This window comes from Nuphar pumila, chromosome 11, assembly GCF_984573655.1.
Source record: "Nuphar pumila chromosome 11, dmNupPumi1.hap1.1, whole genome shotgun sequence".
Classification (NCBI taxonomy): domain Eukaryota; kingdom Viridiplantae; phylum Streptophyta; class Magnoliopsida; order Nymphaeales; family Nymphaeaceae; genus Nuphar; species Nuphar pumila.
In genome coordinates, this window is record NC_143259.1 from 5,571,946 (window position 1) to 5,589,175 (window position 17,230).

At 37.8% G+C, this 17,230-nt stretch overlaps 2 protein-coding genes across 5 annotated transcripts; both read left to right on the top strand.

Annotated features, from left to right (window-relative positions):
• Positions 1–4,498: 4,498 nt before the first annotated feature.
• On the top strand, positions 4,499–5,755 carry LOC149821740 (uncharacterized). The gene is made up of 2 exons (XM_089981620.1): positions 4,499–4,737; positions 5,564–5,755. Exons 1-2 carry the CDS (start codon positions 4,516–4,518, stop codon positions 5,648–5,650), a joined length of 309 nt encoding a protein of 102 aa, XP_089837746.1. The 5' UTR covers positions 4,499–4,515; the 3' UTR covers positions 5,651–5,755.
• A 4,252-nt stretch (positions 5,756–10,007) lies between these two features.
• On the top strand, positions 10,008–15,554 carry LOC149821741 (uncharacterized). 4 transcript variants are annotated; one of them, XM_089980607.1, is made up of 3 exons: positions 10,008–10,395; positions 14,531–14,861; positions 14,969–15,078. In XM_089980607.1, exons 1-3 carry the CDS (start codon positions 10,058–10,060, stop codon positions 15,029–15,031), a joined length of 732 nt encoding a protein of 243 aa, XP_089836733.1. In that variant the 5' UTR covers positions 10,008–10,057; the 3' UTR covers positions 15,032–15,078. The 4 variants fall into 4 exon arrangements, with proteins under 4 accessions (XP_089836733.1, XP_089836734.1, XP_089836735.1 ...); XM_089980608.1 differs by having other exon boundaries at positions 10,010–10,395; positions 14,531–14,886; positions 15,013–15,554; XM_089980609.1 differs by having other exon boundaries at positions 10,017–10,320; positions 15,013–15,554.
• The last annotated feature ends 1,676 nt before the right edge of the window (positions 15,555–17,230 follow it).

Below are 17,230 nucleotides of genomic sequence, written 5' to 3' on the forward strand. Positions count from 1 at the left end.
CAGCCAGCCAACAGCCACCAACGTGAATAAAAAGATTTTTTTTTTTGAAATAAAGGGATCATACCCAGCCGATCACTCGGTTGGGCCAACAACGAGGGTTCACGGCTTGACTTCGGCTGGTCTGTCAGCCGACACCCATACCACATCGATCGTGCCATGGATTTCTTTTTGAAAAAAAAAATGAAAAACAAGGAAAAATATCAATATAACATAGTGGATTCGTAGATCCACTGAGCACAAGGCCTCCAACCTTCTTAGTCTATCTCTTTCTCTTCCACTCGGCTGGGTTTAACAAAAATTTGTTATGAGATACCTACATTGCCTATGTGATCTGTTTTGAAAAGAATTTTTGTTATGGATACCTATGCTGCCCATGTGATCTCTTTTTAAAAAAAAAAAAAGTTATTATGTGATCCCTATGTTGTCCATGTGATTAGCTTGAAAAAAAAATTGTAATATGTGTATATAAGATGTCCATATGGTTTTAAGTGTAGTTTGCATATATGTTGTCCATATGGATTTTAAGTTGAATTTTTTTTTGTAATGTATATATACAAGTTGTCCATGTTGTTCAATTTGTTAGTTTGTTAATGTCTACTGGTAGTTAGTTTTACTTCAATTTGTTTTCTTGAAATCTGGTTAGTTAGAGTATTTCAATCTATTGGTCTTTTATAATTATATTTTTCTTAGATAGATTGGTATTTAATGTTCTCACAATCAGTTAGTTAGATTAGGGCTATTTGAATTCTTTATGATAGTGGTGGTTAAACGGAGTTCACATCTTTTCTAGTAAACTAATTGATTGATTTACTATTCCTTTGCTAAGTAGTTCAGATTAGAAATTGTCTATGACTTTATGTTAGTCGACTGGTTCAACATGTTATAGCTGGTTTGTTAAATTAGCATCTTCTAGTTAGATTTGGCTTAACATATATACTATTTTTCTTTTCTCTTCTTTCAATTAGTTAGAGTTGTTTTAATTTGTTTTAATTTTTTTAGTTAGTGTTTCATCTTGTTTCATGATTAGTTAGTTTGTTACTTAATTTGTTTTGTTTTTGTGCAGATTTTTCAACGGAACCAACTCGTGCTCGGCCACCTGTGGTAAGTAAATGACAAAAACAATGCAAATCGGGTAAATACCCGTGGTGAGTAAGTGATGCAAACGTATCACATGTTATTTAATTTATTGAATGCAGCACTTTATTGTTCACACACTCACTTAGTTGTTGATATCTAGGACTGCTTTGTTGGAGTTCGGAGATCATGCTGAGCATGATTTTAATGTAGAAATATGGAAGTGTTCTTATTTTTGGAGTACGGAGTCCATGCTAAGCATGGTAGTAGTTAGTGAGATATTGAAGTGTGTTTGCTGCAGGTACATGTTTGCCATTTATTTGATATGAATGATTATGATGTATTGCAATGTTTGATGTAATTGTATCCATGCTTGCATGTAGTTACTTTCAATTTGATTTTGACTTCCATGTGAAATTTTATAATAAAAGCATGCTTCAAATGATTGTATCATGTCATTAATAGTTTGCACATGAAAATATTAAGTTATCAATGCATGCATCAAAATTCTTGTTATTGTTTGACATAGTATATTGCATGATAAATTTGATATTTTCTTCATCGTCGCATTCTGATTGTTTTTTTCTTAATTCGTTAGGATACTATTCGTAACATCATACGACAGAATGACTGCAAACCGTGAATGGATGTACCGTAGGATAGTGGACAATGAGTTATCGCATGAATATATGGATGGTGTCGATAGTTTTATTGAATTTGCAACGGCGAGTGTCAGTACGGTAGATCCCACAGGTCGGATTAGGTGTCCCTGCAAGATTTGTAAGAATAATCGATTTGTAGAACCTCATGGCGTTAGACATCACCTATACAGGAAGGGTTTTGTGAGTGATTATCAGAACTGGGCGTTTCATGGAGAAGAATTTAGAAACGATTTTGATGCACGGGTGAATGTGGTGCACGATAATCCATATACGAATTTGATATTTGATGCTGCAGGAACAGAACTGGGTTCTGCTATGAGTTCTAGTGATGTAAGAACTGTCGTAGATGAAGAATCACCAAACGATGCAGCTAGTAGATTTTATGATTTACTTAAAGATGCTGATGAGCCACTTTGGAACGGTTGTGAGAGTCACACTATCTTGTCTGCAGTTCTTCAACTAATGAATTTGAAGTCCGAGTATAATTTGAGTCAATCATGTTTTGACCGTTTGTGCATGATTGTGAAGAGTATGTTGCCTAAAGATGAGAAATTGCCACAAAATTTCTATCGTGCGAAAGTTATGGTCAACGCTCTAGGTATGGGTTACAAAAAGATTGATGCTTGTCCAAATCACTGCATGTTGTATTTCAAGGAGCAGGAAAACGACATATCATGCCCGTCATGTGGGCATCCTCGGTTCAAGCCAAAGACAAGAGGCAATGGTAGCACGAGATCAAAGGAAGTTCCATACAAGTCGCTCCGCTACTTTCCTATCACTCCTAGATTGCAGCGATTGTATATGTCTTCAAAGACAGCTAAACACATGAGATGGCATGCAAATAAAGTTCGACACGATGAAAACAAGATCACGCATCCTGTTGACGCTGAAGCTTGGAAGCACTTTGATCGTACTCATCAGAACTTCGCAATGGAAGTGCGAAATGTTAGACTCGGTCTATGTACAGATGGATTTAATCCATTTGGGGGTAGATCAACTCCATACTCATGCTGGCCAGTATTTGTAACTCCATACAACCTTCCACCAAGCTTGTGTATGAAACGTCCAAATCTTTTCTTGTCTCTGTTGATCCCTGGTCCGACCTCACCTGGCCAAAATCTTGATGTATATCTAAGGCCATTGATTGATGAATTAAAAGTACTGTGGGATGACGGTGTTACCACGTATGATGCCCACAAAAAACAAAATTTCAACATGAAGGCCGCTGTTCTATGGACAATCAGTGACTTCCCTGCATATGGTATGTTATCTGGTTGGAGCACACATGGGAGGTTGGCTTGTCCGTACTGCATGGAGGATTCCAAAGCTTTTAGATTGAGGCATGGAAGGAAGTCTTGCTGGTTTGATTGCCATCGTCGATTTCTACCCAGCGATCATCCGTTCCGACGTCAAAAGAATGCATTTACAGCAGGCACAACTGAAATGGAAGGTCCATCCTCAAGATTGTCTGACATAGAGATTTTAAGAAGATTGCGATACTTTCCAGATGTATTAACAGATGCCCGCAGTCCTACACCCTTCCATGGATTTGGGAAGGAACACAATTGGACGAAAAAATCTATTTTTTGGGAACTACCGTATTGGCCGACCCTATTGATACGACATAATTTGGATGTGATGCATGTAGAGAAAAATGTGTTTGATAATGTGTTCAATACAGTAATGAATATTAAAGGAAAAACGAAGGATAATCCGAAGGCCCGTATGGATTTAAAATTAATATGTAAAAGACCAGAATTGGAACTCAAAGAGTATAATGGCAAAGTACTGAAACCAAAGGCGAAGTACGTGCTCGGACCTGATCAAATAAAACATGTATGTCAATGGTTGAGACAACTGAGATTTCCAGATGGATATGTCTCTAACATTGCTCGGGCTGTGAAGATTGACGATGGACAGTTATATGGGTTGAAGAGCCATGATTGTCATATCTTTATGCAACGATTGATACCCCTAGCATTCCATGATATGTTAGACAAACCTATATGGGGGGTATTGTCTGAGTTGAGCGGATTTTTCAGAACATTGTGCGCATCGGAGGTCATTGTATCAGATATAAAGAATCTCGAGGACTCTGTCATCACCACTGTTTGTCTGTTAGAAAAGATATTTACGCCAGCATTTTTCGATGTTATGGAACATTTGATCATACATTTGCCATATGAACTAAGGGTTGGTGGCCCTGTGCAATATCGATGGATGTACCCATTTGAAAGGTATATGTTTTTTTATATTTGTCTCTTTAATGACAGATATTTAAAATTTGAAATGTATATTCTTGTCAGATGCATGTTCGACCTAAAAAAAAAGGTTCGTAATAAAGCAAGAGTAGAAGGCTCTATTTGTGAGGCGTACACTTTAGAAGAGATTTCAAATTTCTCATCTATGTACTTCGAACCTCATATTTCAACACGTTACACATGCCCGCCCCGTAACGATGATGGAGACCATATAAGGATGTGTTTGTAGAAACACATAAACGGAAGACCACGGGAGTCTTCGTATCAGAGAAGGCGAGAACGACAACGGTATGTATTAATTCTATTAATAATCATTGCAATATATATGCAAGTCATCATAATGTTATCATTAATTATTAATGAATACTTTAAACATTATTTTGTAGGAGGCATATGAGCAACAAATGGTAGAGCGATATGGTGAAGACGCTACTCAGCATCCATCATTTGATCCTACAGCATGGGTGACTGCAGCAGGTGAACCCAAAAAAGGTCGCGTGTTCGGGTTTGGGAGTAATATGAACACTTCACCAGTTATTGGTTCTTCCAGTTACGGCTCACCAACTTCTTGCGCCGACATAAGCTCCAAGCAGCCGACTATTCTTTCCGGTGATGATGTACGCGAGATCATTAATGAATCACTGAATAACTACTTCCAATACACCGTCGCCCCCTTTCTCCGAAATGAGATCAAGGCCGCTGTTCAGGATAGGGGATCTTCGATTCCAGGTCCCTCTCAGGTATAATCACATATATAGTTTTTTTGACTATCTTAAAGCACATCTGAGCATGGTAGAATCACATATAGAGTTTTTCTAGATGCCTTAGAACACATATGAACATGCTATAATCACATATTCAATTTTTTTACTGCCTTAGCACACATATGAGCATGATAGAATCACATATATATATATATATTTAACTTTTTGTCTGTCTTAGAGCACATATGAGCATGATAGAATCACATATAAAGTTTTTTTGATTGCATTAGAACACATAAGCATGCTATAATCACATATTCAGTTTTTTTACTGCCTAAGAACACATATGAGCATATTATAATCACATATTCTGTTTTTTGACTGCCTTAGCACACATATGAACATGCTATAATAACATATAGAGTTTTTTAACTGCCTTAGAACACATATGAACATGTTATATATCATTTATGATAGAATCACATATAAAATTTTTGGCTTTGCCTGCCTTAGAGCACATATGAGCATGCTATATTCACATATTCAATTTTTTTACTGCCTTAGCACACATACGAGCATGATCGAATCACATATATAGTTTTTTGCCTGCCTTAAAGCACATCTGAGCATGGTAGAATCACATATAGAGTTTTTTTATATGCCTTAGAACACATATGAACATGCTATAATCACATATTCAATTTTTTGACAGCCTTAGCACACATATGAGCATGATAGAATCACATATAGAGTTTTTTTATTGCCTTAGATCACACATGAGCACATGATAGAATCACATATAGTGTGTAATTTATTTCATTATATTTTGTTTATCAATACTGACTGTTCTTTTCTTGTGTAGGCTGCTAGCGATAATCAGGGTAGTGGAGCTGAAGGGACAGATAAAGACAATGAACAAGAAGACGCACAAAATCTTGGCGATGATTAGAGGACTGTGTTGAAGAAGTTCTATTTTTTTTATTTTTCCTAATTGTAATTGTTGAATTGTAAATAATTAAACTTCTTAGTTTTAAGGTGGAACGATTAATTATTATAGATACTTGTTATATGAATTTTTTTGTGTGGTTTGTTTTTTATTTACAGGAAATATAAATTGTACAGGAAATATAAATTGTACAGTTCTCCGTAATTAATTTTTAAATAATTTTTTTTTGATTTTTTTTCGTTTTTGCGACGGATGATTCCGTCGCTATTCATATTAATCTAGCGACGGCTTAGCGACGGAATTAAATCCGTCGCCACGCCGTGGTCGCCGTTTAGTACCGGCGGATTGGCGACGGAATATAGCGCTCGTTATTCCGTCGCAATTAGCGACGGACTTGGCGACGGAATTATTCCGTCGCCAGTTAGCGTCGAAATATTCGCGACGTAAGCATACTGTCGCCGCGTTGTCGCTAATCCGTCGCTAACATGGTTAGCGACGGATTAGCGACGGAAGGTGGTCGTCGCTAATCTACTGCTCTGTTGTAGTGATTCAATCACATGGTATAGGTGGGATAAAAAAAACCAAGAGAATAACACATAATGTAATATTTTCTCTCCATCAAAGTTATGGTGATATACAATATTCTTGAGGCCCAAGAGATAGGGGTACTTCTTCACATACTCTGTTTTCTCCCCATCAAAGAGGCAGTGAGAAGCAACATTCTTGTGAAAGAATGAAATGAATGCAATGTATGAGAGACTTGATTTTGTGAAAGAATATAATGAATGCAATGTATGAGTGATTTCGCTTTCATAAAGAATAGAATGAATGCAATGTATGAGAATCTTTATTTTGTCAAAGAATAAAATGAATGCAATGTATGAGAATCATCATTTTATGAAAGAATTGAATGAATGCAAAGTATGCGTGACTTCATTTTCTGAAAGAACGTTTCATTTTTCAACCTCTTTTTTGCAAACCCTGAATTTTGGCCTCCAACTATTTTTTCTGGCAAATCTCTTTCGAATGGTAGAGGTGCATAAGAAATTTTGCAAGAAAAATGAATTTTGCAATACCAGTATGATGCTAATAAGAAATTGGCCTTCACAATTTTTTTTACGTACCTTGAAAAAAAATGATTTAAAAAGAATGAACTGAAATTCGCATGTACCTAGCAAAATTCCTTTCTGATGTAAAAAAATTATCAGTTGTGAAGTTTGCATGTACCTTGCGAAACACATGTTCATTCACAATTGATTTTCATAAACAAATTAATCACCTGTTACATAAACAACATATATCAAACACCTTCGTTCCTTGCTATATACACAATTCATTATCATAAACAAATCAATCATCTGTTACATATACAACACATAAACAAATCAATCATCTATTATATAAACAATTCATTCCACTCATAAAATAAGAATCAAACAACTTTATTATCTATTATATACATAATTTATTTTCTTCAAAAACCAAGAATAAAATTCCATTCCCTATTATATACACAATTCATTCATAAACAAATGCATATACACAATACGACTTTTCATCAGCTTTTATTGTCGCAAGCTCAATGGTCGCCTTCATCAGCTTTCATCTACAAGTGCAAGTGCATCCTTAGGTTCAGACTCTTCATCAACTTTCATTGTCGCAAGATTTGTCTTCATTTTCTAGTTTACCTAATCTCAACTATTGCATATACAAAAGAGCATATATTCCACAATCATACATGTAATATTCATATATCAAGTGAACAAACATGTACAAAATGAGTTAATAAATATGTACAAAAGTAATTACCAGTTTGATTACGTAGGAATGTCTTGCACAACAATGACCAACTATTCTGCGTAAATATCGTAACCAATCCATACTAAAAAAAAAATGAACCTTCAACACAACATTAAACCAAATAAGTACTTTAACAAAAAAACACAATATTGAAAAAACATTATGTAAACTATAAAGAAGTATGTCATAGATTACTTTCAAAATGCATCAAATACTTACATGTTACTATACTTTAGGTTGTCCTACTTTCTTAATTGGTGCTAGCGGTAAGAAGGAAATAAGGGTTAGAGGAGCAACATGTAGGATATTATCAAGAATTGTTGAAAGGGTTGGGGTTCTAGAGAAAGGAGGATTGGGGTTACTGATCTTTCTAGATAAAAAAGAAAAAAGGAAAAAAACATAAGCACACGCTTTATGGGATAAAATTTCGCAATACAGGTGTGATGTGAATAAGAAATTTTGCAATATCGGACTTTCGCAAATATTTTAGAATTTTACAATACTCCATGTGATACTCGTCTGCAATTTCATTATTATCGAACTTTCACAAATTTTATGATTTTTGTAGGTGATTGCACAAAACTCGTCATGAGTTTCCCAAATTGTTTAGAATTTCGCAATCATTTTTGCAAAATCGCAATCATAGATGTGATAAGTGTATTATTTGGGCGCCATGACGTGCGAAAATAAAAAATTCGCACTTGCAAAGGATAAAAACATTAAAAAAATTTTAAACATGTGATATTGTCCATTGGATGAATTTGATAAATTGAGAAACATTTTTTTAAATACGCCATTTCCCCCATACATTAGGGTCATTTTCCGTTTAAAAAGAGCAAAAGAAAATTGTTTGTCAGCGGGAAGAAGGCACTATGATCTTTGGACCAGTTTCCTTTTCCTCAAATGCTAAGAAAGGCACTCACGCACATTCCCAAGGACGGTAGACCCCCTTACCGCAAAGCAGGTTATATGTTCCCCCCCCGATGATTCACTGAATCCCACGTCTGTGTTCGGGGCTTTGAATGAGCACCACGTATACAAGCACATGGGGCTCGTATTCCCGTGTATGTTGACATAACTTTGCATCGGACTCTGGTGTTGTTGCAAAGACTTAAGTACCCTTTATTGCTATTCTTCTCATAAAGTGATGGTTTGAGAAAATGACAAAAATGCCTTTCATTCAAAAAAGAAAAAACAAATAGTTCAAAAAAAGGACAAACATGTCCTCCATCCAGAAAGTCGAGGATGATGTTGACTCTTCAAAGTCTTCTTCTTTTTCTGTTCAAAAAAAGGACAAACATGTTTTCTTCTTCTTTCTCCGTAAAACACTGTAAAACCCTTTCTCTCTCTAGAGAAGAAATCAAGGGAAACAAAGAGTTCTTCCTGGAGAAGGCCATGAACATCAACCCTCTCACTCTCTCTCCCTTCTCTCTCTACTTCTGTGCACATCCAACAAACGATCCTACATTGCTGCATCGTCATCTTCTTCTTCTTCCTTCTTCGTAAAACACTATAAAACCCTCTCTCTCTATAGAGAAGAAATCAAGAGAGGTAAAGGGTTCCTCCTGGAGAAGGCCATGAACACCAACCCTCTCACTCTCTCTCCCTTCTCTCTCTACTTGTGTGCCTGATTTAGAGTTTTTGCCCTTACAGGAGGGGGGTCCGGGGGCTCCCCCCCGGCGCGGATCCCGCTGCGCGGTCAGCGGGCGGGGGTCCAGGGGGGCCGCCCCTGGCGGGGACCAAATTTTTTTTGGGCCTTCCAATAACGATTTGTAGTGTTATCGGGCTTTCCTACAACGATTTGTAGCATTTGTAGTGTCTTCCGTAAATCGCGAAATGCTATAGCGATTTGTAGTGTCTTCCGCAAATCGCTATAGCGATTCACAAATCGCTATAGCGATTTGTAGTGTCTTTCGCAAATCGCTATAGTGATTTGTAGTGTCTTCCGCAAATTAGGACCAACTTGTCAGAGTCATATCTCCCTAACCGGAGGGCATATTCCAAATCCGCGATTTGTAGTGTCTTCCGCAAATCGCTATAGCGATTTGTAGTGTCTTCCGCAAACCGCTATAGCGATTTGTAGTGTCTTCCGCAAATTAGGAAAGCCCGATAATACAACAAATGCTACAAATTGCTGTAGGAAAGCCCAATAATACTACAAATCATTGAATCGATACCAAACCAATACTGACAACCTTGAGTCAAACAAAGTAACTTTTTATTTTTAAAAATATATTTTTTAGTATATTTTAGTTATTTTAAAAAAGTTGAAATAATCAAATGTTAAGCTTAATTGGTTTAAAGACAGATTAACCCTATATATAAATATATATATGCCGATCGGTCGGTTTAGGTTCACAGGCCTAATGGATGAGCCGCCGTGCTTTGACCGGATCAACCGCCCGATCAATTAGAGAGGATCCTGTAAAACGCTGGATGAGATTGCTAACCTCTCTCGATGAGCGGTGAGGGTTGCGTATGAACGATGATCGGTCAGATACGATATGACCGGCTCCTACTCTTTTCTCGATCGATCGACTCGATATAAAAGATCGGTGGAGGACAGGTCACGGGGGCTTTCCACCGGCATAACGGCTGCGCGCGCGGGCCATGGCTCCTCCTCCTTCTCCTCTGGGCCGCCTGGCGCTCATGGCGGTGAGGTACGGACCCACGAATTCTGCAGGACCCTCCCTTCCCTTTCTCCGTTGCAAATCGACGTCGGTGTGGGGAGAACATTGGGAGACGTCGTCTGCATCCAACGCGACGGAGAAGAAGGCGTCTTCCAGAGCGACGGAGCGCCTAGCCTCTGTCTTGGACGTCATTCACGACAGGAAGCTTCCCCCAGAACTCCGTGGAAGGCCAAACGCAATCCAGTACGACCCCTTCATTTCATTTGATTCGCACCCGTTTGTCGGCCTCTTTCATTTTCACGTTTTTTTCCCTACGAGGTATCGTGAATCCGTGTTTTTTTGGTTTGTTGGTAACAAGACAACCATGGGATAGCGGTATTATTTGAATTTGTTTGCCTTGTAAAATATTGGTCATGATGGGGCTCGTGAAACACACGCTTATCCAGAAAAACGGGATCAGTTGGGATATTATTTGAATTTGTTTGCCTTGTAAAATATTGGTCATGATGGGGCTCGTGAAACACACGCTTATCCAGAAAAACGGGATCAGTTGGGATATTATATCATGGGTCGTGGTGCAAAATTTCACCTTATCTCGTTTGATAAATGGGTTCGTCAAAGTAAAAAACACCCACCTTATTTCTAGCACCTTGCTTTGATCGATTGGAAGACGATGGATTCTTTAAATGGGCACGGGGCTGAGTGGGTGTTTCTCAATCGACCTTGTCATGGATCTCGGTCTTTGGTTGGTGTGGGCAAGGTGTTTGATTGGTGTTCCATAGAAATGTATCGACATTAATCTGTAGATCGATGGATTTGCGCAGAGAGAGAGAAAAGGAGAGAGAGTGTTTAACGGCCTGCTGGGGGGGGGGGGTGTAAAACTAGATGTTGATCGATGGTACAAGTAGCCTCCCCTGGGTAGCCGGTTCCCAGCCAGATAAGCGTGCACCCGGATAATCCTCAAAAAAGGTAAAAACTGTTTTAAATGGGTAAGTTGTGAAACCGTTTTAGGATAAGCTAGAAAACACATTTGGATATGGCCAGTTATGGGCAATCCATACTGTAATCAGATCAGAGAGAGGGCCTGAATCTCTCCTTAACTCAAGAAGACCAACATCTCTCTCTTGGCCATGCAAACCTAATCATGTGGCAGGATTTTTCCTCCTAGTATTGGAGTCTTACACTTGCCTCAAGAATGATGTATTTTCACTTTTACCCATCCAGCTAGATTTATCTCAATCTCATATAGAATACATGTTTTGAAAACAATTCTTCAGATATACCTTTGATTAAAGGATCAACAATCAAATAATTGATAGGTAAGTAACTGACTATATTTTTATTTTTTTCAACCATGTCATGAATGTCACAACAAATTTGCACTGGCCTGTTGGTTATATCTAGCTTTAAATCTTTGATGAAATGGTTTATCCAAACAGTAAAGGTGTCAGCAACATTGTAGGCAATATACTCAACTTCTTGGGTATGATAAGTTACACAATCTTGTTTCTTGCACCTCCTCCACAGAGAAAAATGTATTTACTATTATCTCTACTGCCAACAAAATCAACATCAGAATATACGGTTAGTTCTAAGTTATCCTCTTGAAAATACAATTGCAAGTTTTTAGTTCATTTCAAATATCTAAATATTCTTTTCACTGCTTGTCAGCTCACTAGGATTACTTTGGTAGTGACTAACAAGGCCAATAATAAAGCTGATATCAGGGTTTGTGCATAGCATAACATACATCAAGTTTCCAACGGCTTTTGCATAAGAGATATTCAATCTTTCTTATCCTTCACCTAGGAAAGTATTCATGTGGTGTTTGGTTCGAGGAATTGAGAGTGGATTCAATGGAGTCGAGAAATCAATATTGTTTTGTCACTTACATTTTTCTAATATTTACATGGGGAAACCGCCCCCAGGATTGGAGACCTAGCCGCGCTGGCTCTGCCTACCATACCTACGATCACTGTCTTGGCAGATTAAAACTCCGTGGGCTTACCCCTTGCCCCCAGGGAGTCTTTTGTCACTTACATGATTCACAGAATCCATGTTTTGCAGAAAATGAATACAACATTTTTAGGCATTGACCGAGAATCTACCTTGTTTCTGTGGAATCTGGATGTGCTGGATCAAGATAAATAGTAGTTCCATGAAATGGCGTTCATTTATGTGTGATATAGAAATATAAACAATTATAAATATCACAATCCTAAAACTAAATAGTGAATGATTATACAACATATGATATTAATGTACACATCCGATAGATTAATTTATGATAAGTGCTAGATCTTCTTGAAATAACCAACGTTGTCAATAATATAACAAGAATTGTGAATTCTAACATGGCGAAAATAATCTAATTGATTACTATAAGTGTGATCCCCCATTGCTTTCTGTAATGCTATAGAAGCAAGAAGCACGCTTCACAGTTTAAAATTGTGCTTTCAATAACTTTAGTCTTATGGTTTCCTGGCCAAAAACTGGTAAGGGGAACCACCACCTTTTTGTTCACTGGGTATAGCTATGGGTATCACTAGTAGTCATCCACACAAAAGGTTCCTCTCAATTATGGTAACCTCCTTTTTGGAGATTTGAAAAAAGAGAAAAATAATGAGAGAGATTGAAAATTATCCAAGCCACCGGAGAGATAACCTCCCATGTTGCACAATATATTTACTGTTTTATTGGCAGCATTGGATTAGTGTTTGGCAGTTGGGAACAAGTGCAAAAGGTGATGATTCAAGAGATTCTGTCAGATGTTGGTCTATTGGACATTTGTGGCAGGAGATCTCTTTTTGTGAAGAACCATGAGGCTGCACGCTTTGTAAAGTGCATTCACCTTGCTTTCTCCTTGATGGCTTCCTGGATACTAGCATAGCATCGATACATTCCTAACGGATGGCAGCAGAAACCTGTTTGCTATAAGGTTAGAAGATTTTATTTTCACATGAAATATGGGAAAAGGATTTTGAAGTGTGATTAACTTAAGGTCTATGAAATAAGGGGAAAAGAGGGGTCAGGGAGATGGAAGGGGGTTTAAAGATAGTCCTTTTATAGATGTATTACTTAATCCTATATATTTTTTGGTAGCTCCATTCAACTATTACTAGGGTGAGATTGGATGTTGAACACCTGAATTGTAGTTTAGTTCTTCAAAATAGTTGAAGTGCACAGAATTATACTTTTTTACCATGCATTAGAAGTAGGAAGCAGATCTAGGATTTCTGTTCCCAAATATTGGGACGTCTATTTCAAGGTCATTTATCGATGATATCCATTTAATTGTCTTCCTGAATCAACGTTTTGAACCTGTTATCTCTTTCATAATATTTACCTTGTAACTAAATTACATAAAAGGGCTTAACATAAACTGTAACATGCAACTGAATATTCAAATTTATATCATCTTCTGGCAAGTGTGATTCAACTCAGCAATAAGAGATTCAAGTTGTCAATTCCTTGTGCACCTAAGTTTGTGTTTGGATTTGTGGAATTGGATCCCAATTCTTCTCTATGAAAAACAGGGGAAAACAGAATTTTGTGGAATTGGATTCATTTCCACCCAATTTCACAAATTCAGGAGCACCCTAAATGACAAGACAAATACATCCTTTGGACCTGAATCTCAGCTGGATTTCGTTACATCCCAGTATTGGTGTGGGCTGACACTTTGATGGAGTTTTAGTTGGAATACCCTTTACAAAATTCCAGATTTACTGGATGTAAATACACATTGGGTATGTTGGACAAGATTAGTAATATTAATCAAGGAATTCTGCGGATGCCATTTAGTAAGTACAGACATCCAGTTTCTGTCCTACATGGGGCAGGAAAAAAAAAAGATAGGGGCAATGCAGAATTTAGTATAGTCATTCCAATAGTTTGTTTGGCTGAATTTCGGAATATTGGGTGATTGTTTGTTTTTGTTGAGCATAAGGTAGTGATTCCAACTTATCGTGAAATTTTAGGCTCTTCGCACTATAGAAACTTGCATCAAGATTTGACAGATGATTAATAATTTTACTTCATCTCTTATGAGCTAATAACACCAATTTATTCAAGGGTTGGATTTGTTCTTACATTCGCTTGCTTGAGAACTTAAGATGCTACCTCTTTCCCAATCGTCCCATTTCATGTATTTTCACAAACCAACGCCCCAAATTTTTGTACTTGTCCAAAAAGAAAATTTTGGCCATTTTTGAGTAACATCTGTTCTCTCCATAGTCAGTATTAAGTTGAACTGTTGAATCTGAAGCAGAAGTTGCTGAACCAAAATCATTTCTACCCCATATTGTTTGGCATTTTGCAGGATATATTTGAAAGTGGCACAATTGCTTTCATTCATTGTTTTTCTCCTTTTGAGCAAAATTTTGGTTGTAGTATATCTGCTCCATGCTTACAACTTGTCTGAGACTAAATTTTTTTATTTCTCAATTGACAGATCAGAAACTGACATCACGAATGTTGTGGAACAAAGAATATGGCAGTCCATGGAAGAAGGACAATTTGAGAACTTGCCAGGGAAGGGGAAGCCTCTGAACCTGAGCAATAATCCTCATGCTGATCCTGCAGATGATACATTGTACAGAATTCTTTCCAGAAATGGATGTGCACCTGAATGGGTTGAGCTCAACAAAGAAATACGAACTAAAATTGCTGAATGGAGATCTAAGCTAAGGAAAGCTTGGATGTGCAGATCAGATGAAGCTGCACCTGAGTGGAAACAAGAGTCTGAAGCTCTGAAGGCACTGATTCGTACCATCAACGACATGGTACACCATTTAATGATTTATCACTGTTAGTAGCTATCTGTGAATTAAAATGCAGTTTTTTCTTACTTGATTATATCAGTAATCGGTGTTTCATTTTGCATTACCAGCTCTTCAAGATCTATGATGAGCTCACTGTGTATACTTTTACCAGGTTTTCCGGTATAATCTGATTGTACCATTTGGTCGCCAGATGTTTGGACTAAATTGGGAAAAAGAATTGCAGCGTCTTGAAGAATGATGTTAATCTAATAATCTTCTGCCGTTGCCCACTAATGTTTTGAAGCTTGTAAGAACAAATGGGTTGGCCGCTAGTTGCATTTGCTGTTCAGATGATAGTATCATTCTGCATGTTTGCGTTGACTTTGATGCAGGAAGTGATTGTTGATTCGAGGAGGGAATATTAAAAGGTGTGATATTCTTACCAATGGGTATTGGTTGAGGGGGAGAGGAAATTTTGGGAGAGAAAAAAGAGAATGTACTGTTCTGTTAGTTACTGTTTGTTGCTTGTGAATTTAAGTTGAGCGATAGTTGTTTCCTTCCAGCATTGACTAGGAATCAGATAGTCTAGAAGATGAAATCAAAGATGGAATGTGGTTTTAGGAGGGGATAGTATACTGGACATGCGTTGCTTAGATATACTTACTGTTATATTGTAATTTTTGTGAGGTACAAATGAATGTGTATTCTTGAAAATCTCTTTGGGTATTGTTCTTTTATTGGCATGTAACAAATCAGTGAAGCTTAGATTTTACATTGTTGTTCGGCACTTACCACGCTAATGTATAAAGCCAAAGACATGAATGTATTAGAGGGTGTTTGGGTAGACCCGTTTATTTGGATAAATGGGATATTTGAAAGTAAAAGTTTAGAGTATCAAATTAAACCTACCTTCTTATCTACCTACGCCCAGACGACTTCTTACCATCCAAAGATTGACTTACGTACCTTGCTCAGGATTCACCCCAACGAGTTGGAGAATTGGAAGTTTGGGTTCTAGAGGGATTTGGTGTTGCTTATATTTTACAAGAGATGCTTGAAAAGAATAACAAGAAGATGTTGAGGGTCAGTTTTTCTCTGTGTAAATACCAGAGAACCGATAGTCTATTTATATATTACACATACTTACAAAGATAATAAAACATAAACTGTCGCACAAATTATCGTTTTAGTGGAACATCAGAAAACGATAATCTTGGATTATCGTTTTCTGACAGATCTTTATCAAAAACGATATTTTGTATTTCTTTGATGCTTGAGATCACATTTGGTTTATCTAATGATAAACCATAACTCCTTGAGGGTTCACAAGTGGTCTGGATTCTCTAAACCTCATTTGGTTTATCTGAGGATAAATCGTGACTCTTTGAGAGTTCACGTATTCTTGAAACTGCTTTAGGGTTATCAAAAACCGAATTCTTAACACGCCCCTGCAAGCTCATTGTGGGGTCAACAACGATGAGCTTGTCTCGAAGAAACTCAAACCGTGAGAGTGGAAGCGGTTTAGTCAAGCCATCAGCCAACTGATCAGAAGAGTGGATGAACTGAACTTGAAGATGTCCTTTTTGCACATGATCGCAGACAAAGTGAAAGTCAATTTCAACATGTTTAGTACGAGCATGGAAAACTGGATTGCCAGCAAGATATAGAGCTCCATGGTTGTCACACCACAAAATAGGTGGCAAGGTAAGCCGACAACCGAGTTCATAGAGGAGAGAGTTGAGCCAAAGAAGATCCGACGTAGCGCATGCAAGAGACTTGTATTCAACTTCAGTGCTAGAACGCGCAACAGTTCTTTGCTTGCGAGAAGACCAAGAGACTAAGTTGCCCCCTAGAAACATGGCAAAACCACTCGTTGACTTGCGGTCATCAGGGCTTCCATCCCAATCGACATCAGAGAAGGCACTGAGTTGGTGAGAAGAAGACCGTGCTAGAAACAAACCATGATGAATCGTCAATTTGACGTAACGTAGAATGCGTTTAACAACAGACCACTAAGCAACGGTGGGTTGGTGCATGATCTGACAAACTTTGTTGACTGCAAAGGCAATGTCAGGCTACGTGATCGTGAGGTACTGCAGGCAGCCCACAATGCTACGATAGAATGTAACATCATGAAACAATGGAGAATCATCCTTGGACAACCGAACTGTGGAGCTGAGAGGAGTAGACACTGGATTTGCATCAACCATGGCGGCACGACAAAGTAAGTTGAGTGCATAAGCACGCTGAGAGAAAAGCAACCATGATGATCCATAGATAACTTCAATGCCAAGAAAATAATTAAGGCAACTAAGATCTTTGATGGAAAGGGCAAAACTGAGCTGTCGAATGAGTTGATGGATAGCAATAGTAGTGCTGCCAGTAATGAT